This window comes from Halichoerus grypus, chromosome 10 (assembly GCF_964656455.1).
Source record: "Halichoerus grypus chromosome 10, mHalGry1.hap1.1, whole genome shotgun sequence".
Lineage (NCBI taxonomy): Eukaryota > Metazoa > Chordata > Mammalia > Carnivora > Phocidae > Halichoerus > Halichoerus grypus.
Window position 1 is genome coordinate 30100481 of NC_135721.1, and position 24802 is coordinate 30125282.

Sequence of the window (24802 nt, forward strand, 5' to 3'; positions counted from 1 at the left end):
CGAGCCCCGCATTGGGCTCCCTGCTCTGTGGGGAGCCTGCTTCTCCCTCTCCCTCTGCCCCTCTCCCTGGCTTGTGCTCACTCTCTCTCTCTCTCAAATAAATAAAATCTTAAAAAAAAAAAAAAAGACTAGATGTGTTTCAAAATGAAACATTTTTATTAGATAAATCAGGGTTGTATAAAAATCCTACAGGCTTTCTTTCTTTTTTTCTTGACGTAGGTATTTTCCTTTTAGTGTTAAGTTCATATGATAGCTTCAGATAGTATCAACAGACACACGATTATTTGAAAAGAAAAACCCCACAAATCTACCCCCAAAAGAACACCAAGCCATAATACAAGCCACAGTACCTAGTACCTTAGATATTACTCTACAAATAATAGAGGATGGTGATGCCAGCAAGACCACAGGCAGAAACAGGCTTTTTGAGATTTTATTTAAAACTACTTAAATTTTCAGGGTGCCTGATGGCACAGTCAGTTAAGCATCCAACTCTTGATTTCAGCTCAGCTTATGATCTCGGTGTTGTGAGATCTAGCCTTGCCTTGGGCTCTACACTCAGCGGGGAGTCTGCTTGGGATTCTCTCTCTCCCTCTCCTTCTGCCCCTCCCCTGCTCATTCATTTGTGCTCTCTCTCAAATAAATAAATAAATAAATAAATCTTTTAAAAAATCCTTGAATTTTCATTTCATGAGCCAAAATGTAGTCTTTGCTTTTTGTTCATTTGCATTTTTTATTCTTACTATTATTTACTTCTGCCAAGTCAGTTTTACTGTTGGACTTCAATTTCTCAAGCCTTTGAAAGACAAATTCAGATATTCACGATGTGGTACTTCTGTATTCTTTCATGTTGTAGAAGAGCACATCTGCACACAAAAAATGTTTTCTGTTTATGATTTTTAAAAATAAAACCTTACCACATAAATGAAATCCTTTTTGTAGTCCTTTCTCTTGGAGGTAACCATTATCTTAAAGTTGGCACAGATTCTTCCTTTGAAAGTTTGAATGTTTCTCCTATATGTGTGTGATTATATCAACAATGAATAAATGGTGCTTGGTTTTTAAAATTTACATAAATGGCATTATATGGTATATAACATCTTGTAACTTGCTTTTGCATCAAATGTTTCTTTAAGATTTTTCCAGATTGACATATATAAATTTATTTCATTCTTTTCAGTTGCTATTTTGCATTCCATTGTATGAAATGCCTTAATTTATTTCCCTATGGATGGATGTTTATTTAGGTCACCATCTTTTGGTTCTTCTAAACAATGCTTTATTGAACACCTTCATATTTCTTTAGGCACATGTGGAATAATTTCAAAGTTTATACTTAGAAGTGGATGCTGAGTTATAGATCAAATATAGTGTTATGATATATTACTAAACTATTCCTCAGAGTGTGCCAGTATATGAGAATTCTTATTTTCCCATACAAATTTGTATAGTTAGACTTTTTAATTTTAGGCAACCTGGTGGAGATGAAGTAGTAACTAATCATTATTTCCGTTTGCAATTCCCCCAAACACTAGTAAGATTGGGCATCTCATCATAGTTTATTTGTATTTTGGTCTTCTCATCTATGAATTTTTTTTAAAAATGAAATAATAAAGGAAGGTAACACTAACAGTTGGTGTCCTCTTTATTGATTCTCTGAGAGTGTCCATTAAACAATGTAACAGAATGTTAAAGAGAGATACTGTGTTCTAATTTTAACCAGAGTCCCAAAGGCCAAGAACAGAGTGATAAGGGCCAGGTCCCCTTGCATTCTAGACCCTCCTGGGCGGGACTTGCCAAAAGATGGAAGCCATTGCCAGTGTGAGCATTCACCCACCAGTAGCCTGTGAAAGGAAGCAGCTGAAGGGCTGAGAGAAGCATTTCTTCAGGGAAAGTCGTTCCTGTGCCGGGCATCCCACCAGTATGTGTATGATGCTGAATGCTGTAGGAACGGATGCCATTGCTCAGGCAGAATGTGTCGCATGGGAAGAGCGACAAGGTAGAGTGCAGAGCCTCTTGGCACCAGTACCGAGGGAGTGGGCAGAAGTGGGATAGCATGCCTTTGGTGTTCTATCTAAAAAGTCATTGCCAGACCCAAATTTATCTAGGTTTTCTCCTGTGTTGTCATCTCAGAGTTTTATAGTTTTGCGTTTTATATTTAGGTCTGTGTTCCATTTTGAGTTAATGTTTGTGAAGCGTGGAAGGTCTGCATGACTGACCACTCTTTGTCTAGGCCATATGTCAGGATTGTGGGGAGAAACCCTGAGGAATGAGGTGATGTTCCCCTCCAGGACCAACAGCACATTTAGCAGATTTGCTTCTTGGGGTAAATGTAGTGGGTTCCCTAAGCTCAGCGTTCCTTTCTTTGTAACACAAATCAGTGCAAATGCAGGAGTCTCCAGGCCCTCTGCGTTGCCCTTGTGGGACCTGGGGTCTGGGAGAACCAGCACAAATATGCCAGTGATCATACTGCTGGATTTGCTGTGCGTAATAAAGTCCTCTTCTTCTGACCCAAGAACCGTGTGTGAGACATTAACTGATTAAGGTATTAGCTTATATGTAGGGTAAAATCAGATCACCAAACTGACAATTATATGATGAAAATGAGAGAGCGTTAGGCCTTCGAAAACTAATTTGTTCAGAGGTTTCCCAAAGAAGATTGTTAGGAATGGAGCAAAATCAGAAGGTGGCAGCAGGGTATTCAGGATATCGAGAAGTAAAAACGTTTATATTTGAGGCAGTGTTTTATGTCATCACTGGCTTGACACACATACCTGTTATATGGATAGGGCTTCAAGTTGGTTTGGAAAAGGAGACGACAATATTTCTTTTCTGATAACTCTATTACCCTTGTCTTTAAATGGATATAGGTTGTTTCAAGGAGTTAGAAACAGTAACACAGCAGATCTCTGTAATCTGTGCATCTGGCCCACATGATCAGATGGCATGCTTTACTGCCAACATAGATAAAGCTTATCTCATTCTGGGGGGCAATGATGTTGGCTATTTCGGTTTGTTGGTTTGGTTTTTTTCCTTCTCCATATATCTTTGGACCAAAGTCTGTAATGGTGACTTTTCCATATCACTGGAGGGTATAAAAACCTGGGGTGAAGAGTGTTCATGTGAAAGTAGAATGAATTAGTAAGCCAGGGGCGTGTTGGGCGGCCAGTGAGAGAGACAGTCCCAAGCAAAAGATCATGCAGATATTATATATGTTACTGCCTTCATCCTGCTTTCTCGTCCCTTGATTTATTGGCTGACACCTTGAACATGGTGAAGTCAGAATACACATTCCCCTGTCATGTGAATTGCAGCTTTTCAGAAAGGCAAGCCACAGAACAGTTTTATCCAAACCTGATGTCATAAGATTCTAGAGTCTGCTGTCATCACATTCTGTGTTATTGCCATGTTAATTCCACACGCAGCTTGAGTGTTCAGTCTTCTGACCTGTTCCACCTACACAGGGCATTTTATGGCTTAAGGATGATGGCTTAGGAAGGAAGGGAGAGATTTACTTTGGATTAAATTCAATATGGGAAAATGCTTAAGGTAAGCCTTTAAAAAGAAAAGAAGAACCCCCATTGTTCCATATGTTTCATGTGCTAAAGAACATTGACATGTTCATGAACCCAGCTTTAACGCTTCCTTTAGTTTCCCACAATAACTGAGTATGAGGACTACCTGGATGTTTATCTGAAGTATTCTCTCCAGAGAGGTCCTACTTCATCCATGGTTAATATTTTAAAAATGTATTAGTCAACAGGGCATACATTTATTCTACTTATCTCCTTTAAATATAGTAGTTCAAGAGTCTCAAACAGATACTATGATTTACTATTTTTAAAAGAGGAAGCCCTCTCCTTTCCTTCAGGGGATATTTTCGTTCTTGTGCCTTGTCATATGTTTCCCCTGGTCTGTCTTTCTGCCTGTTGCCCTGAGTCTTTCGTCTGATCTTCCCAAGGTTTAATAGATTGGGCAGGTCCTGTGTAGGTAGAGATAATCTTTCAGACTTGGGCATTTTGGGAGGATACATCTATGTGACCATCAATTCTGCTGCCATCATTCTCTCATTCCCTATTGTTTCCATATTGATAAAGTAGATATTACTCTCCAGGAGGCTTGGCAGGTCTCCACCTCTGCTCCCTATTTTTTTTCCTCATTTGACACTTTTCTCACTCTAGCCGCAGCAAACAGGACCAGAACGTGCAACCAAATTATCCTGCAGATCCAGTTACTTCAGACCCCCTGCAGCATGGAACCTCTTCTTTCATTCATCGAACTCTATCTCTTGATCCTAAAAGAGCTCATCTGTCTGTAATATGTAATGTCAGTTCACGTAGTGAAAGTAAAAATTTATCTTCTTCATCAAATTTATCTACTCACTCATATTTCTCTGGAAGAAGACATTATTTACTTGCTAAACTTCAGAAAAGCTGTATTTTCCCCGACCATCAACACAGTAGAGCTAACTTTGATTCTCAAGAACAAAGAATCTTCAGTGATTTAAAATCAGACCATCTTGGCCTTGGATTCCAAAGTTTTTTCTCTGCCCCTAAACTAAGTATAATTTCCTGTTATGAGAAAGCTAGTTTTTTTGATCTTCAATCAAGTGGTCGTAGCATCTGCGTTCATCATAATACAGATGAAATTGAAATGGTTTGTAAAAACTCAAGTATTACTGGTGCTGAAAAATATCTAAGCTCTTGTTCTCCTGAATATAACATTACACATTTTATGAGTTTTGGAACAAAAGCTAATCCTTCAACCTATCCACACACTGTTGGTGGAAACACCTGTCAACACAGCACAGCAACCTTAGTTTCTCTTCCAGCTGTTCTTTCCTATACCTGTCAACAAAACGAAACTGCCACCGATATTGAAGAAAGAGGCCAATCAAGGAAAGTTGCCCTTCATCCTGTTCTCAAAGTCACCATACAGATCATTCTCCACCTGTGGTTCAGCAGCATCCCTCTCAAAGAGTAACTTCCCCTGTTTTCTGTAATGTTGGATTTTCACTTTATAAAAAAATGCTAGTCACTTTATCCCACCTCAAAAGGACATTGCTTTAGATTCCTTTGAAGATGAAAACATTGCTATTCCATCTTATGATGAAGACACATCTTCATCCAAAGCAATTCCTAAAATAAGGTCGCCTCAGACTTTCCACTCTCTTAGAAGGGTAGCTCAAATCAGAAAATTTTTCTACCAGGCACACTCTGTTGAAATCACGGCTCAGCTCTCCTAGAAGTCCCCCATCTCACTAAGCTTCACTGCCTTTTCAGAAAAAAAGACCTCCACATTGCAGTCTAAATTTAACTTTAATCGCTATGTTTTTTTTTGGAAAGATAGCTTATTGACATTATTAGAATTTGGAAGTCAAAGGTTATTAATCTGTTTCAGGCTTTTAACAGATTGACTGCTGACAGGTTGACCAGCCTCAGATTTCTGGATGATTATTATAATATTTCTGTGGTCTGAAAAATACCATCAAGCATTGATATATAAGTCTTCTGGATGTATGACATTCTCTGAGAGTTTTAACATCTTCTTTTATCCTACTCTAGTCATTACAGACAGTATTCCTACCTATGTTACCTATAGAGTTATACTTAGCAATTTACAAATTTTCATTTGTATCAGCCTTATTTAGCTTCATTTCTCATGCCAGATAGCCTGGGGACAGATGATACTTTTACTAATACAAGGATCAAATTATAAGTAAAAAATATTGTAATAGAAATATATAGAATATATTGAAACCAGGTATTTTAACTAAATAATTTTAATACACATTTGTGTGTGCATGTCTGAGACTTCAGAGAACTCTGAGATCAGAGGTAATAAATGCGTATATTAGTCTTTATTTTTCAAAGTGAATCTTTTTTAGATTTTTTTCCAAAATTTTCACTTTAAAAAATTTTTAAATAAAAATTCTATTTTAGAGCGCCTGGGTGGCTCAGTTGGTTAAGCGACTGCCTTCGGCTCAGGTCATGATCCCCAGAGTCCTGGGATTGAGTCCCACATTGGGCTCCTGGCTCAGTGGGGAGCCTTCTTCTCCCTCTGACCCTCTCCCCTCTCGTGCTATTTCTCTCTCTCTCTCAAATAAATAAATCTTTAAAAAAATTTTTTATTTTAAAAAGTATCTCCCAAAACTTTATTTTTGAGTATCTTTCAATTTTTTCCCACTATATTAAAGTCTATAGATGGATTTATCAGAATAACTAATGAATGAAAAAATGCATATAGACAACTAAAAATACTTAAGTTAGAATATAGTCTTTGTAGAGGAAAGAAATTGGCATTATGTTCAATTATTTATCATGATAAAATGCCTCCTAAACCTGTATCATTGGGCTAAGATACTACTTTTACTTTTGTGTCTTTCTCCAAGTTTTAGCATGTATCTTAAAAAGCTTTTTTTCTACTTCGTTTTTTTAAATTGTGGTAAAATATACATCACATAAAATCTACTGTCTTAACCATTTTTAAGTTTAGTGACATTAAGTACATTCATATTGTTTTGCAACCATTATCACCATTTTTCTCCAGAACTTTTTTCCTCTTGCAAACTGAATTCTGGACCCATTAAAATCACTCCACACTCCCCCCATTCCCCCCAGCCTCTGGCAGCCACTTTTCTACTTTCTGTCTGTGTGGATTTGATTCCTCTAGGCACCTTAAAGAAGTGGAATTATGTCTTTTTGTAACGGCTGTTTCACTCAACGTAATGTTCTCAAGGTTCATCTATGTTATAGCATGTGTCAGAGTTTCTTTTTTAAGGTTGAACAGTATTTGTATGTATAGACCACATTTTACTTATTTATTCATCTGTTGATGGACACTTTTGTTGCTTCTACCTTTTAGCTATTGTGAATAATGCTATGAACATGGGTGTACAAATATCTCTTCAAGACCCTGTTTTCGATTCTTTTGATTGTATATCCAGAAATGGAATTACTGAATCGTATGGCAATTCTATTTTTAATTTTTTTTGAGGTACTGCCTTATTTTTTCCATAGCAGCTGCACTATTTTATGTTCCTCCAAGAGTTCATAAGGATTCCAGTTTCTCCACATCAATGCCAACATTTGTTCTTTTCTGGTTTTTGGCAGTAACCATCCCAATTGGTACAAGGTGGTTTCCCATTGTGGTTTGCATTTCCCTAATGTTTAGTGACACTGAGCATTTTTTCATGTGCTTATTGGCCTTTTGTATATCTTCTTTGGAAAAATGTCTAGTCAAGTCCTTTGCCCATTTTTTAACTGGGTTGTTTGCTTTTTGTTGTTGAGTTGTAGGAGTTCTTTATATATCTCGGGTATTAACCCTTTACCAGATATATGATTTACAAATCTTTTCTCCCATCATGTGGGCTGCCTTTCACTCTATTGATTATGTCCTTTGATGCAAAAATTTCATTTTAATTTTGATGTCTAATTTATCTATTTTAATTTTGGTGTCTAGTTTACCTATTTTGCTTCTGTTGCCTGTGCTTTTGTTGTCATACCCAAGAAATCATTACCAAACACAATGTCATGAAGCTATTCCCCTATGCTTTATTCTAAGAGTTAGAGTTTTAGGTTTTACATTTAGTAAATGATCCATTTTGAGTTAATTTTTAATTTTTGCATAGAGAGAGTCCAATGTCACTCTTTTGCTTATGAATATCCAGTTTTCCCAGCACCATTTGTTGAAGAGACTACCCTTTCTCCATTGATTGGTCTTGGCACCCCTGTCAAAAATCATTTGACCATATATGTGAAAGTTTATTTCTGGGCTTTCTATTCTATTCCATTGATGTATATGTCTGACTTTATATTAGTCCACATTATTTTGATTACTGTAGCTTTGTAATAAGTTTTAAAATCAGGAAGTGTGAGACCTCCAACTTTATTCTTTTTTCAAGGTTGTTTTGTCTATTCAGGGTCCCTTGAGATTTCACATGAATTTTAAGATGGATTTTTCTATCTTTACAAAAAACATTGTTGGGATTTTAAGAGGGATTGTACTGACTCTATCAATTGCTTTAGTAGTACTGACACCTTAACAATATTAGTCTCCATATCTATGGCATGGAGTTTCCGATTGTGTCTTCTTTAATTTTTTTCAGCAATGTTTTATAGTTTTAAGTATACAAATCTTTCATCTCCTTTGTTAAGTTTACTCCTAAGTATTTTATTCTTTTTGATGCTATTATAGTCATTTTTTATTTGCTTTTTAAATTGCTTCTTGTTAATGTATAGAAACACATCTGATTTTTGCAAGTTGATTTATATTCTGAAACTTTGCTGAATTTGTTTATTAATTCTTACAGTGTGTGTGTGTATGTGTGTGTGTGTAAAATCTTTAGGATTTTCTACATTTAAGATCATGTCATCTGCTAAGAGATAATTTTATTTCTTCCTTTCTGATTTAGGTGTCTTTTATTTCTTTTTCTTGCCTAATTGCTCTGGCTAGGACTCCTAGTACTGTACTGAATAGTAGTGGCAAAAGCAGACACTCGTGTCTCATCCCTGATGTGAGAGGAAAAGCTTTCAGTCTTTCATCATTGAGTATGATGTTAGCTATGGGCTTCTCATATATGGCCTATATTATGTTGAGGTAGTTTCCTTCTATTGCTAGTTTTTTACACATTTTTTTTTTAAGTAGGCTCCACACCCAGCATGGAGCCCAACATGGAGCTTGAACGCACAACCCTGAGATCAAGACCCAAACTGAGACCAAGAGTCAGATGCTCAATCTACTGAGCCATGCAGGGACCCCAGTTTGTTACACATTTTCATCATGAAAGGGTGTTGAATATTGTCAAGTGCTTTTTTCTGCACCAATTGAGATGGTCATTTGGGTTTTTTTCCCTCCTTAATTCTGTTAATGTGGTGTATCACATTGATTTTCATATGTTGGACCATCCTTGCATTCCGCTTGGTCATGGTGTATAATTGCTTTCAAATCCTGTTTGCTAGTATTTCTTTCAGGGTTTTTGTATCAATATTCATCAAAGATGTTGGTCTAGTTTTCTCTTCTTATAGTGTATTTGTACAGCTTTGGGATCAGGGTAATAATGGCCTAATAGAATAAGTTAGGAAATGTTCCTTTCTCTTCGATTTTTTGGGGAGTTTGAGGAATACTGGTTAATTCCTTAAATATTTGGTGGAATTCACCAGTGAAGTTATGTGGTCCTCGGCTTTCTTTTGTTAGGAGGTTTTTGATTACTGATTTAGTCTCCTTACTAGTTAGATCTGTTCAGATTTTCCGTTTTTTCCTAATTCAGTCTTGGTAGGTTGTATGTTTCTAGGAATTTGTTCATTTCATCTTGGTTATCCAATTTGTTGGCATATTATCCTTCATTGTACTCTCATAACCCTTTTTATTTCTGTAAAATGGATAGTGATATTCCTCTTTCATGTCTGTTTTTAGTTATTTGATTTTCTGTCCTTTTTTCTTAGTCTAGCTAAAGATTTGTCAATTTTGTTGATCTTTTTGAAGAACCAACTCTTGGTTTCATTGATTTTCTTTCTTTTTTTTTTTTAATTCTCTATTTTCATTTCTGCTTTAATCTTTTTATTTTCTTTCTTTTGCTAGCTTTGGGTTTAGTTTGCTCTTCTTTTTCTAGTTTCTTAAACTATACATTTAGGTTGTTGATTTGATATCTTTTTAAAGATAGCATTTACAACTATAAATTTCCCTTTACCACTGCTTTCACTGCATCCTGTACATTTTGGTATACTCTGTTTTGCTTTCTTTTGATTCAAGATATTTTCTAATTTTCCTTGTGATTTATTCTTTGACTCATTTGTTAAATGTGTTATTTAATTTCCACATATTTATGATTTTCTAGTTTTCCTTCTGCCATTGATTTATACTTCCATTTCATTGCAATCAGAAAAGATGCTTTGTATGATTTTAATCCTTTAAAATTCATGAAGACTTGTTTTGTGATGTAATATATAATGTATGCTGGGGAATGTTCCGTGTTCACTTGAGAAGAATGTGTATTCTTCTATTGTTGAGTGGAGTATTCTGTATATGTTAAGTCAAATTGGTCTATAATGATATTCAAGTCCTCTGTTTGCTTATTGATCTTCTATCTGGTTGTTCTATCCATTATTAAAAGTGAGATATTGAAGTCTCCTACTATTATTATGTTACTGTTTGTTTCTCCCTTCAATTCTGTCAATGTTGGCTTCAAATATTTAGAACCTCTAATGTCTAGTGCATATATGTTTATTATCGTTAACATACTCATGGTGAATTGAATCTTTTATAATTATATAATGTCCTTCTTTGTTCTCTTGTAAGTTTTTGACTTAAAGTCATTTTGTTTGAGGCTAGTATAGCCAACGTTATTATTTAGATGAAGCATCTTTTTCATCTTTTTACTTTCAATTCAGATGTGTCTTCAGTTCTAAAGTGAATCTCTTATAGATAGCATAGAGTTGATCCTGATTTTTTAAATTTATTCTACTAACCTGTGCTTTTTTGATTGGAGAATTTAATCCATTTACATTTAAATAATTAATTAGTAATTTAAATGAGTTACCAAATAACTACTAATTTATTTTGTTTTTTTAAAGATTTATTTGTTTATTTGAGAGAGAGAAAGTATGACTGGGGAGAGGGACAAGGGAAAAGAATCTCTAGCAGAACACCCCCCCACCCCCCGCCACGGAGCATGGAGCCCAACATGGGGCTGGATCTTACAACCCTAAGATCATGACCTGAGCTGAAATCAAGAGTCAGATGCTTAACTGACTGAGCCATGCAGGCACCCCCAAATAATTACTAATTTAAATTTATTAATAGAGAATAACTCACTATTGCCATTTTACTATTTGTTTTCTGTATGTCTTATGGGTTTTTGGCCTTCATTTCCTCTGTTACTGCCTTCTTTGTATTTACTTGATTTTTTGTAATGACATATTTTGATTTACTTCTCAGTTCCTTTGGTGTGTATTCTGTAGATATTTTCTTTGTGTTTACCATGGGCATTGCATATAACATCCTAAAATTATAGCAATCTATTTTAAACTGATACCAGCATAACTTCAATTGCATGCAAAAACTTCTCCTTTAACAGCTCCACCATCATTTAGTTACTGATGTCACAAATTATATCTTTATATATTATGTAAGATTTATCATTATTTTATGCTTTTCTCTTTTAATACTGTAAAAGAATAAAAAGTGGAGTTATGAACCAGAATTACAATAATGCTGGTATTTATATTTACCCATGTATTTAGCTATGTCAGAAAACTTTATCTTTTCATATGGCTTCAAGTTGCTGCTAATGTCCTTTCATTTCAACTTGAGGACTCTATAATTTCTTGTGGAACAGATCTAGAAGTAAAGAACCCCCTCAGCTTTTGTTTATCTGGGAATGTCTTAATTTCTCCCTTATTTTTGAAGGACAGTTTTTGCTGGATATAGAATTCTTGGTTGACAGTTTTTTTTTCTTTCAGCACTTCAAATATATTATCCCACTGCCTTCAGCCCAGAAGTTTTCTGCTGAGAAATCCATTGATAATCCTACGGGAGATCCCTTATATGTAATGAATAGTTATTCTCTTGCTGCCTTCAAGATTTTTAAGATTTGCCTTTAAGTTTCTACAGTTTGAGGCTGTGTCTTAGTGTGGATTTCTTTGAATTTATCCTAGTTGGAATTCACTGAGCTTCTTACATTTGTATATTCATATCTTTCCTCAAATTTGGGGAGTTTTTGGTCATTATTCCCCAAAATAAGCTCTCTATCCCTTTCTCTCTTCTTCTGGTATTCTAATAATATGTATATTGGTCTGGTTTATGTTATTCCACAAAGTTTCTTAGGCTCTGTTCACTTCATTTCTTTTTTTTTTTTTTTTTAACTTTTCAGGTTCAAGAATTTAAAATAATCTGTCTTCAAATTTGCTGATCCTTTATTCTGCTTGTTTGAGTATGTTGTTGATTCCCTTTAGTGAATTTTCCAAGTTACTTATTTTTTCAGCTCCAAAATTTGTTTGATTTTAAAAAATAGTTTCTAGCTCTTTGTTGATATTCTCATTTTGTTCATATATTCTTTTCCTGATTTCCTTTTGTTCTCTCTTCCATGTTTTCCTTTAGCTCTTTGAGTACACTTACAACAATTTTTGTTTTAAAATTGTTTTAAGTCTACAGCCTGTATTTCTTTAGAGTCAGCTTCTGGAAATGTATTTTGTTTATTTAAATAGTCCATTTTACCCTGTTTCTTTGTATTGTTTGTGATCTTTTATTGCACATTTTGGGGTGGCTGGGTGGCTCAGTCGGTTAAGTGTCTGACTCTTGATCTCAGCTCAGGTCTTGATTTTGGGGTCATGAGGTCAAGCCCCACACTGAGCTCCATGCTGGGCATTAGCCTACTTAAAAAAAAGAAAAGAAAATTACACATTTGAAAAAACAGCCATATATCCTCCCTTTGTAGATTGGCTCCATGCAGCGGAAGACCCTCACTAATTAGCCCAGTGTGAGGGCTTAAGGATTTCTCAGGTCTTTTCTAGGCACTAGTTTTCCCTGGGCCCATGTGTGTGTGTTTTCCCCTAATTATCCCATATAGCTGACTGTTTTTAAATATCTTAATTTCAGTGATCTTACTGCTGTTCTTAGATGTCTCATTGTATTCCTCTCCCCATAATCTCTTGCATGAAGGCACCCAGGAGTTTGCAGTCCCCCTCTAATTCTCACATGCCACAGTGCCTGCCACTGCTTTCAGTGACCTTCAACCTGATGTCCAAACGATACCTTCATTTCTGTCTGAGCTCTGAGGCAAGCAAAACAGAAAACAGTCTCTCAGGAAGCCATTAGACGTGTCAGAACATTGCAAATAAGATCCACTCTTTCCCTTCTGTCCCAAGGGAGGAGCTGGGAATTGCAAACTTCTCATCAATACTATATGATGCCAGGGAGGGGTGAGGCAAGGGTGAACAAAAACAGCATGAAGTTTCCTACCATTTTGAGTATGTTTTTTTCTTGATTTGGCATTCACTTGGTTGCTACAAATCCTTGACTAGCTTCTAAATCTCCCATGAAGCTGTTTCATTCTGTCTATTGTCCATCTAGTGTTTCCATGTAGGAATGAGGGCCCATAGCTTCCTCTCCACCATCTTGCTGACATCAGTCTCTCTTGGCATGTATATTTTGAAAAGAAAAAAAAAAAAGTTGGGGGAAGTGAGGTATTGGATAAGGCTGAGCAAAAGGAACTGAATCAGGGTGCCTGATACGGCGAGATGGCACAGTACTGTAACCAGGCATGTTTTTGCCTATTCTGATGGAACTCACTATGGATTGACTTTTGTAAATACACTACTTTATTTTTGTAGAAAATAATGTCATTTTCTCTTTAATTAGTGCAATGATACCTTCAGAGATGCTATTGTTGCTATTGAAGCAAGTAATTGATTATGCAGAAGAAATGAAGGGATAGGGGAAATGGCATAGTTCTTATTCAAATTGGGAGCACAAAATAGGGCCAGAAAAGTACATGAAGTTGCAAATGTTTGTAAGTAAATTTGACATTTTAGGGTGAATCTCTCCAGAACTGCTAAAAGAGTGTTGGAAAATTCTGTTTGACATCAGATAATCTATGAATTGCCTTTTTTTTTTTTTTGCCCCTGTACAAATCTCAGCTTTAACCCAAAATTAATACATATGTTTGATTTTCCCATGCCTATTTAGATATGCCCTATTTATAAAATTTGCTTTTAAAACTTTCTTATAATTTTTGGTAAATGTCCAGTTATAAGTAGAAGATTCCTGTCCAAAGTAGGAAAACAGTTTCCCCACACTTGAGTGTTTCTAAATGTGGGGAAGAGACTAGCTTAATGTTCTCTTTTGTTTTATTGGCCAGTTTGTCTATTGTTAATGTCAATACCACTCTGACTTCTTATAGCTTTATCCTTTATGCTATAGTCCTGATAGCTATTATTTAGAAGTGTCTTTGCTCTTCTTGCACTTGCTCTTCCATATTAATTTTAGAGTCAGATAAGTTCCATAGGAAAAACCATTGTGGTTTTGGCTGGAACTGCATTAAAATGTAGTTAAATTTGGGGCCATGTGAAATTGGTTTAACGTTAAGTTTTTCTATCCATGGATATAGTATCTTTGACCATTTATTTAGATATTCTTTAATGTCCTCAAATAATATTTTTAAATTTTCTATAAAAAAGTAAAAAAAAAAAAAACTATGTGGAATTTTTTCCCTAGGTACTGTGTATTTTTCCTGTAAATGTTACATTTTATGAAATTACATTCTCTAGGGTTGCCTGGGTGGCTCAGTCAGTTAAGCATCTGCCTTCGGCTCAGGTCATGATCCCAGGGTCCTTGGATCGAGCCGCGGGTCAGGCTCCCTGCTTGGCAGGGAGCCTGCTTCTCCCTCTACTGCTGATCCTTGTGTGCTCGCTCTCTCTCTCTGACAAATAAATAAATAAAACCTTTAAAAAAAGAAAAAGAAAAAGAAATTACATTCTCTAACTTGTTTTATAGATCTAAGGACATGATTGATTTTCAAAAACTGATCATAAGTATTGATTAGCTTTATTTACTTATCTGTAAATTTTGATAGGATTTTTATTCTATTGCATAAACTTCAAATAAAAATAGTTCTATTTCTTCTTTCCCAATTCTTATAATTTTTGTTTTCTTTTAATATTGTGCTAACCTGTAGTACATTGTTGAATAGAAGCAATAATATTAAACATCCCTTTCTATTTCTTATTTTAAGGAGAATGCTTCTAATTTTTCATCATTAAGTGTGAAATGTATTATAGTTTTGTCATATAACCTTGTGTTCAGAAGTCCCCTTCTACTCCTTGTTCATGGGTTTGCTATTTCTTTGTCCTAAAATGGAGCTGAATTTATTGAGAAAAAATCTGTAATCACTGAAATGATCATGTATTGTTCTCATTCTATCTGTTGTGCTAAAGAAATGTTCTAATGTTAAACTGTGCTTGTAATTCCTGGGAGAAATCCAGTTTAGTTATGATGCATTCTTTCATGTTTGTTACAATTTTTTGATATTTTTGATGTCTGTGATATCTTTCGTTGATATTTTTACATCTATATTTACGTGTGAAATTGGTCTATATTGTTCATTTCTTATACTGTCCTTATTTGATTTTGGTGTCAGTTTTACCAGCTTCAAAAAATGAGCTGAGGGGTATTCCCTCTATTTGAATTTCTTGGAAGAATTTGGGTAAATCTAATTCTTTGGATATTTGGTAAAGCCTGAGAGAAACTGACTGTCTCTAGATCTCTCCTCTCTCTCTCTGTCTCTCTCTCTTCGTGTGTGTGTGTGTGTGTGTGTGTGTGTTTTGAAATGGATATACAGATTCTGGTTTAATTTATTTAATGGCTATAGGAATATTCACATTTTTGTTCTTTTTTCTTATAAAAATAAAGTCTTTATTGATATATTCTTCATATGCTGTATACTTCATCCCTTTAAAGTGTACAGTTTGGTGGGGTTTAGTTTATTCACAGAGTTAGTTGTATAGCCATCACCACTATCTAATTTCCAAACACTTTCATCACTCAAAAAAAGGCCATGTACCCTGTATCCACTCATTCTCTATCTCTCCGCATCCCCAGGCCCTGTCAACCATTATTCTTACTTTCTGTTTCCATGGCTTTGCTTATCCTGTACACTTCATGAAGTGGAATCTTAAAATATGTGGCCTTTCACTAAGCATAATGTGTTCAAGGTCCATTCATGTTGTATCATCCAACAGTACTTCATTCCTTTGTATTACCAAATAACATTCCATTGTTTACTCATTTTGCTTACCCATTCATCAGATGAAGAGCATTTGGGTTGTTTTCATTTTTTGGCTATTTTGAATAAAGTTTCTATGTACATTCCTATACAGGTTCTTGTGTGGACATAGGTTTTTCAGTTCTCTTGGATGTGTACTTAGAAGTGTAATTGCTGAGTCATATGATAACTCTATGTTAAACATTTTGAGGAACTACTGAATTGTTTTCCAAACTTGATGCACCATTTTATCCCATTAGCAATGTAGGAGGGTTCCAGTTTTTCCACATCTTTGTCAACAGTTGTTATTGTCTCTTTTATTTTGGCCATCCTAGAAGGTGTGAAGTGATAATTCATTGTGGTTATGATTTGCATTTCACTAATGACTAATATTGAGCATCTCTTCATGTGTTCTTTGGCCATTTGTTATCATCTTTTGATGAAATATCTATTAACTCCTTTCTTCCATTTTTAAATTGAATTATTTGTCTTTTTATTATTGAGTTGTAAATCCATCTGTATACTTGTTAGATATACATCAGTATATTTGTCAGTACACTTGTTAGATATATGTCAGTATATTTGATTTGTAAGTATTTTCTTCCATTTTTGAATTATCTTTTCATTTTCTTGATGAAGAAAATTTCCTTTAAGCACAAAAGTTTAAAATTTTGTAAAATCTATTTTATCTATTTTTTCTTTTGTCACCTGTGCTAGACCATTGCCTAGTCCATGATCACAAATGTTTACTCCTGTGTTTTCTTCTAAGAGTTTTATAATTTTAGCTCTTAGGTTTTTGATCCATTTTGAGTTAATGTTTATATATGGTGTGAGGTAAAGGTCCACCTTCATTCTTATGCATGTGGATATCTATTTGGCCCAGAACCATTTGTTGAAAATAAAATTGTATCCTCCACTAAGTTGTCTTGGTATTCTTGTCAAAACAAATTGACCATAAACATAAAGGTTTATTTCTGGACTCTAAATTCTTAATAGGTCCTTAATCCCTATTCCATATGTCTATCATCCTTATGCCAGTACTGTCTTGACTACTGTGGCTTTATAGTAAATTTTGAAATCTGAAAGTGTGAATTCTGTAACTTTTTCCCTCTTTTACAACATTATTTTGGCTGTATTGGGTCCCTTGCATTTCCACATGAAATTTAGGATCAGCTTGTCAATTTCTGGGGGAAAATGTTGTCAGCAGAGATTTAATAGAAATTACTTTGAATCTGTAGATAAATTGGGAGAATGCTGCCATCATAATAACTAACCTTCTGATTCATGAGCGTGAGACTTCATGTACTTAGATCCTATTCTTTAATTTCAGCAATGTTTGATAGTTTACAGTATATAAGTCTTGCACATATTTTGTTAAATTCAATCCTAAGAATTTTATTCTTTTTTTTTTAAAGATATTATTTATTTATTTGACAGAGAGAGACACAGCGAGAGAGGGAACACAAGTAGGGGAAGTGGGAGAAGCAGGCTTCCCGCAGAGCAGGGAGCCTGATGTGGGGCTCAATCCCAGGACCCTGGGATCATGACCTGAGCCAAAGGCAGATGCTTAACGACTGAGCCACCCAGGCGTCCCGAATTTTATTCTTTTTTAAAAAGAGTGTTTATTTATTAGAGAAAGGGAGAAAGGGAGAGCGAGAGAAAGGGCATGCATGTGAGTGGGAGAGGGGCAGAGGGAGAGAATCTCAAGTAGACTCCCTGTTGAGCGCAGAACCTGATCCGGGGCTTATCTCACCACCCATGAGATCATGACCTGAGCCAAAATCATGAGTCTGACACCCAAATGACTAAGCCAGCCAGGTGCCCCAGAATTTTATTTTTTTTAATAATCTTGTAAGTGAAATTGTTTTCTTCATTTCATTTTTGGATTGTTCATTAATAGATGTATAGAAATACAATTTACTTTTATAAGTTGATCTTGTATTTTGCAATCTTATTGAACTTGTTTATTAGTTCTAATAGCTTTTTATGGATTTATTAGGATTTTATATGAACAAGATGATGTCAAATGTGATTAGAGATAATTTTACTTCTTTCCAATCTGGGTACTTTTTATTTCATTTTCTGGACTAATTGATTGGCTTTTCCTTGAGCAGTTTTAGCTAATTATATTTTTCTAGGTGGTTGTCTTTCAAAGTTTAAATTTATTAGCATAAAATTGTTCATCATAGTCTGTTATTTAAATCTATGCTCTATCTTTAGTAACAATGGTTCTTTGTTTCATTCCTGATGCTGTTAATAATGACTTCTGCTTTTCTTTCTTACATTCTCTTATGTATGAGATATATCTTTTTAAAATTCTTTTTAAACTTTATGACATACAGAGTACATGTGGAAAAGCATACAAATAACAAGTACACAGATGGATTTTCAAACTGAATACAGTGGTAAAGTCAGCACCCAGATTTAGAGACAGAATATTATTAGTACCTCAGATATTCCCAACATGCTGTCATCCAGTCACTCCCTGGCACCAGGAGGATAACCCATCTTGATTTCCAAATGCATACATTAGTTAAAATTATGTTTCTACTTTATCTAAATGAAATAATACACTACATACTCCTTTGTGTCTAGCTTCTCTCAGTTGATATTAGCTTGTGATATTCATCCATTTTGTTGTGTGTGGTTGAAGGCCATTTATCCTCACTACTAACTACTCTTACACTGTGTTAATATACCACAATATGTAAGCTTCCTATTCCTTTTTTTTTTTTTTAATTTTATTATGTTATGTTAGTCACCATACAACACATCATTAGTTTTTGATGTGGAAACTTCCTATTCCTAATAGGCATTTGGTACTTTCCAATTATAGACTATTATGATTGGATAAACATCTGTACACATTTCTTTTGTGTATATACCTAGGAGTGAAATGACTAGATCCGTAGAGTATGTGTATGCCAGCTTAGGATATATTGCCAAACATATTTCCAAAGTGGTTGTTCTAATTTATGCTCCCATCAGCTATATGTAAGAGCTCCATTGGCTCCACATCCTCACCAACTTTTGGTATTTTTTGTCTTTTCATTTTAGCCATTCTAGTGGGCATGTAGATGGAAATGTTTCAATTATTTTTAACTTTGGAGGTTTTCTCACCTACTTTTTAGTGGTGATTTCTGACTTAGTTGCATTGTGAACAGAGAATATGTTCTACACCACAGATTGCTACCATTTGTGGCTTGCTTTGTGGCCTTGTGTATGTGGCTGTTTTCATAGATATGTCATAGATACGACATTGTTTTCCAGGGGCTCAATGTCTAGTCCTATATATGTTAGTTGGATTTGAGCTTGTTAATTTTGGCATTTAAATTGTATCCTTACTTTTTCTTACACTTTATCAAGTACTTAGAATGTTGTGTTAAAAATCTCCCATTCTGATAGTGGATTCAATTTCTCTTTGTATATGTTAATTTATGTTTTCTGTGTATCTGAGACTTGTGTTTTTAGATGCATAGAAGTCTAAAACTGCTCTTTGTTTATCATAAATTGAACCATTTAGTGTTGGTGTCCCTCTTTAAATTTAATGCTTTTTGCTCTAAAGAATATTATGTCTGATATTAAACTAGTTACTTCCTTTTGTTTATCATTTTCTTATTATATCTCAGGTATGTAGAATTGGATTAAAAACAACTTTTAGCTCTTACAAACTCTAAGGACTGGTCCATGCATGTGCCACTTTTATTCATTTAGCTAGTTATGCTAAATTTACATTATGAATAATGTAAAAGCATCCATGAAACTACCTCCTAAAACAAAGGATAGGACCTAGAGAAGAATCCTCATCAAACCATTTGGCTCCCGTGCCTTCCCTCATCTGAAGGTAACGGTTACCCTGAATGTATAATCTATATTGTTCATTCCTTCCTTTTTTAATAATATCATTTTATTGCAGGTGTGTGTATATTCCTTAAGATGCACATTTAATTTTGATTGTTTTTATGGAAAGGGGATTGTGTTGTATATAGTTTTAAGAGCTTATTTTTCCACTTAATAATAAGTTTGTTAAGATTCCTTCATATTTTGCACATCACTGTATTTCTTTCATTTTGACTGTTGTATAATATTCATTCACTCTTTGGTGGGCATTTAGGTTGCTTCCTGGTGTTTACTATTTGAAAGTACTGCTGTCTCTATTATACATATCTTTTTTTGCACATATGCAAGAGACCGGGTTACTGGGTCCTAGGGCATGTGGAAGTTCACTATTAAAAGATAACTCCAAAGTGCTTTCCCAACTGGGTTCACCAGTTTGGATTCACATCAGATCCTGTGGATTAACTTCATCCCCAGCATTTGGTATTGTCAGACTTTTTACATAATATCTCTCTGTGGTCTTTATTTGTATTTCTGTAATTGCTAGTGAACATTGAACATCTTTTCTTATGTTTATTGACTGTATGTATTTTCTCATTTGAGAAACCCTATTTATATCTCTCAAGCATATTTCTATTGAGTTCACTGCGTCTTTTGTTACCTAATTTTAGGAAAGCATTTATGTGTTCTTGACATCAATGTTCTCCATGTGGGTGTGTTGCAAAACATCCATTCCTGGTTTTTAATTTGTGTTCTTATATTTTTGAAATTGTCTTTTGATTAGCAGCAGTTTTTCATTTTAATATAGTTAAACTGATTAGTCATTCATAATTAATCATTTATAGTTAATGCTTTCCTATCTTGGTTAAGAAAATTTTTTGCTCCTGGATGCCTGGGTGGCTCAGCCCGTTAAGCGTCTGCCTTTGGCTCAGGTCATGATCCCAGGGTCCTGGGATCAAGTCCCACATCAGGCTTCTTGCTCTACAGGGAGCCTGCTTCTCCCTCTGCCTGCTGTTCCTCCTGTTTGTGCTCTGTCTCTCTCTCTGACAAATAAAAAAAATAGAATCTTAAAAAAGAAAAAAGAAAAATTTTTGCTCCAAAGACTGAAAGATATTCACCTATAGTTTCTACTTAGAGTTTAGAAAATTATTTTTAACACTTAATTCCTTTTATCATCCAGAGTTATTTTTATAATATTATATGGTAGAGATTCAATTTCATTGTTTCCATAGGAATAGCCATTTTTTTCCTGGCCATTCCCTTACTTTCCCAGTGATCTGACAGGCCAACTCCATCATGCACCACAGCTCTATATATATACAGATCTGCTTCTGGCCTCTTATTTCATCAGTCGCTTATCTGTTCTTGTATTCATAGCATACTGGCTTGTATTTTAAAAGAATCACTCTGTCTATTATAACTTTCAAGAGATTTGATCATTATTTATTATTTTTGAATTTTAGGTATATTACAGCTAATACTGACACAGAAGAACAGAGTTTTCCAGTCGCTAAGGCATTTAACACACACATAGAGGAATTAAATTTAGATGTCCTTCTTCAGAAGGCTGATAATTTACGTATGAATGAATGTAGCAAAATGGAGAGTTTTGAACTACTTTGTGATCACAAAGAAAAGGTAAGAGATATGAGACAATAACGTTTGTATAGTTTTAATTTTTAATTTAATCTGCTGTCCTATTCATGTTATGACTGTAACATTGTGTTACAGTTTACACAAGCTAAATGGTTGATGCAAATTTTTCTATAATCTAACTGAAACTTTTAAAAAGTAAATTATAAGAGTTTATTAGGCTCTAAGATCATGAAAATGAGAACCAGAGGTATGATTATACACATCTATTTTTATTTGATTATTAATTTGCCATATTTGATATGTACTTTATAACAAAGAATAAGACCTACTGCTTCTGTTGGGGCAGGAAAAGCTACATTTTAAGTTTACTGTCTTAGAGTTATTAGAATAACAGCCATCAGTTTCAATGTGTTTCTACTAGTGGTCATTTTTCAACATTTAACGTTGGGCTGAATTGAGAAAGCCCATCCTTCCCACTACTACCACGAAAGAGAAAGAAAGAAAGAAGGAGAGGAAGGAAGGAAGGAAAAGAAGGGAAGATAGGGAAGGAAGGAAGGAAGGGAGGGAGGGAGGGAGGGAGAAAGTTCTCAGTATCCCAATGAGCAATCAATCTTTCTTTCCTATGAGCAATTTAAGTCTTAAATCCTTTGTCTAAGGATTTAGCAACTCCAAACACAAGGATTATGATTATATTTGTAGGTAAAAAATGTGACTGCTCTCTTGAGTATATGTGATCTTTAATGCTCACTGAGGCATTATAATGAAGGTAGGTAACTTAGAAAGGAAAATAAAAAGAGGATACTATAATCCAGGGAAAACTCGCAGATTCTGGCACCTATCAGTTCTCTCTTATATGTTGGTGTAGAGCTAATGTCTGGGTAACACTCCTTAGTTTTAAGATCTAAATGTAACACTATATTAAATCACATTTTGTAGCCATGAGTATTTGAATTTAAAATGTATGCACATGAATAGATTCAGTCATCCATAAATATCAGTTCACCTGCCTAATTTTTTAAAAGTTGCAGTGGAAAGCATTTATAGTCTGGTCAAGTTACTGAGTTAATCTAATATATTGTTCTATCTTTTCTTTTCAGTTTAGAGATGAAATAGAGTTTATTTGGCGGTTAGTTCGTGCTTACGGAGACATGTATGAGCTATCTACTAACACACAAGAAAAGAAACATTATGCTAATATCGGTAAGTATTTTGTAAAGATTGATTATCCTCAAGTGACAATCTATCCTCAAGAGACAGTCATTATGTATAATAACCCATTAATGAATTTTAATTAAAGTGTCTTAGCTAAAACCAATATGTTTAATCCATTTTAATATATCCTAGTACTGAAAAATATACATAGTCTAAGGACAGAAAAAGGGTTTTTTAGGACTAAAGTATATATTCTTTAAAAATGTTGGAGCATATTAGAATAAGCAACTGGGGCACCTGGGTGGCTCAGTCGGTTAAGCGTCTGCCTTCGGCTCAGGTCATGATCCTAGGGTCCTGGGATCGAGCCCCACACTGGGCTCCCTGCTCAACAGGAAGCCTGCTTCTCCCTCTCCTGCTCCCCCCTGCTTGTGTTCCCCCTCTCGCTGTCTCTCTCTCTGTCAAATAAAAAAATAAAATCTTTAAAAAGAAAGAAAGAAAGAATAAGCAACTGAAAAACTCAAATTTCAGATATTATTAAAGTTTATAAAATCACAGACAGACAAAACATTCAGAGGTAATATTTGAGGAGCAAAAGAGGCAGAGGATAGTTGTCTTCAGCACAATTAAAATAACCCTCCCTGATTCCTGTAAGGTAGAACTTCAGGTGCCACAGAGAAATAGCTACTCAGGGTTCAATGCTTTTTTTCAAAATTCATCTTGATAAAACAAGATTAGCCTTGAGTCAATCCTCATTTACGCTAAGGGATACAGCACATGGTGGTTTATTATACTGTCCTCTATACTTTTTTGCATATTTTTGAAATTTTCCATAGTAACAACAAAAGTATAACAGCTGGAATGTCAAATCTTTTATATATATCTCACCTTGACTCTCACTGAATATCAAAACCCTTTCTTGCAAAAAGCCCCGTAGCTGCCATTTCTCTGAGCTTCAGCATAGTAATCTGACATCAAAACTTCTTTAATTCTTCTTTTATTCCAAACCTCCTCTTTTCCAAGCTTTCTTTCTCTAAGATAGCATAAGGAAGAAACAGCAAAACATGATACCACAGACCTCATTCCAGTCTTGTTCACTGTCATTTTTATTTCCAAGAACGCAGTATCTCCAAACTCCTTGTAATTACATTCCTTCCACTTGTAGATTTCCTTGCCCAGTGACTTTTGCACAAAGAGAAAAAACTGATTTATGTTTGTATCTACTGAGAAAATCACAGGATATCTATGTAAACTGTTTCAACATTCATCCATATTACTTTTATTTCCCATAGGCATCCTGGGCATCAGGGCTCCTCCTGTGTGTGATAGGAGGTAGAAATGATAACAAAATCACATGTTCTGGGGCGCCTGGGTGGCTCAGTCGTTAAGCGTCTTCCTTCGGCTCAGGTCATGATCCCAGCGTCCTGGGATCGAGCCCCGCATGGGGCTCCCTGCTCCATGGGAAGCCTGCTTCTCCCTCTCCCACTCCCCCTGCTTGTGTTCCCTCTCTCACTGTCTCTCTCTCTGTCAAATAAATAAATAAAATCTTTAAAAAAAAAAAATCACATGTTCTCAGCCTCTACACAAGCTGATGGCTTTGTGGGGAAGCAGTATTATTGAAATAACCATACATATAAAGAAACAAACGGAAATCCATTGTGAGGAAAGGAGAATATGGGATGTTAAGGGTGATAACACCAAGGATTTGAAGGCAGGGGCTGGGGGCTGATGAAGAGAAGGCTTTCCTGGGGAAGTAAGAGTCTCACAGAGGTGAAATTACTGGGGATCTCTATTTTTAAATGGAGTAGAATTGTAATTGAGTTAATGTATGAGGTGGTAAAAATGGAAAAAGAAATAGGCTGGAGGAAATTGGGGGACAAAAATGGAGCGTAGATTGGAATAGGATCTATTTAAAAAAGAGAGAAACGTTTAGATGTCAAGAAAAAGGAGTGAAAGCCTCAGAAGCATTCATTCATATATTGAAATATATTAAAAAAGAATTATTTTTCCTCTCCATTTAAGAAATATTTATTTGAAATTACCGTGTCCAGGAACAATGTTAAAATGAGGGGTGGAGGGAAGGAGAGAAGGGAGAGAGGAGGGAGGTGAAGGTGATTAAGATGATTCTACACCAAGGAACTTGCTAGAAAGATCAACATAGAGACAGCCCATCATACCTCAGGGTTCCGGTAGTAAGTGCTTGGGAAAGGTGATGACAAAAATAGGTTCGAGCTGAGCCCAGTGTTGGAGGACACTGGAACTCAGCATGAGGGAGGAGGAAGTGCGAAATATTATTCCCCATAATAGCATATTTAAAATTCTTTAAAAAAAAAAAGAGTGGGGGGATGGCACCTGGGTGGCTCAGTCAGTTAAGCGTCTGCCTTTGGCTCAGGTCATGATCTCAGGGTCCTGGAATCGAGTCCCGCTTCGGGCTCCCTGCTCAGCGGGGAGCCTGCTTCTCCC

General features: G+C 35.3%; 1 protein-coding gene across 4 annotated transcripts in view; it reads left to right on the forward strand.

Annotated features, from left to right (window-relative positions):
- RMDN2 (regulator of microtubule dynamics 2) overlaps positions 1 to 24802 on the forward strand; it is a 76991-nt gene that overhangs the window by 13439 nt on the left and 38750 nt on the right. For all 4 annotated transcript variants that reach the window (XM_036070387.2, XM_078056198.1, XM_036070382.2 and 1 more), the window contains exons 3-4: positions 21058 to 21232; positions 22288 to 22390. In XM_036070387.2, the coding sequence (XP_035926280.1) occupies positions 21058 to 21232; positions 22288 to 22390 (278 nt within the window). The remainder of the gene's footprint in view (positions 1 to 21057; positions 21233 to 22287; positions 22391 to 24802) is intronic.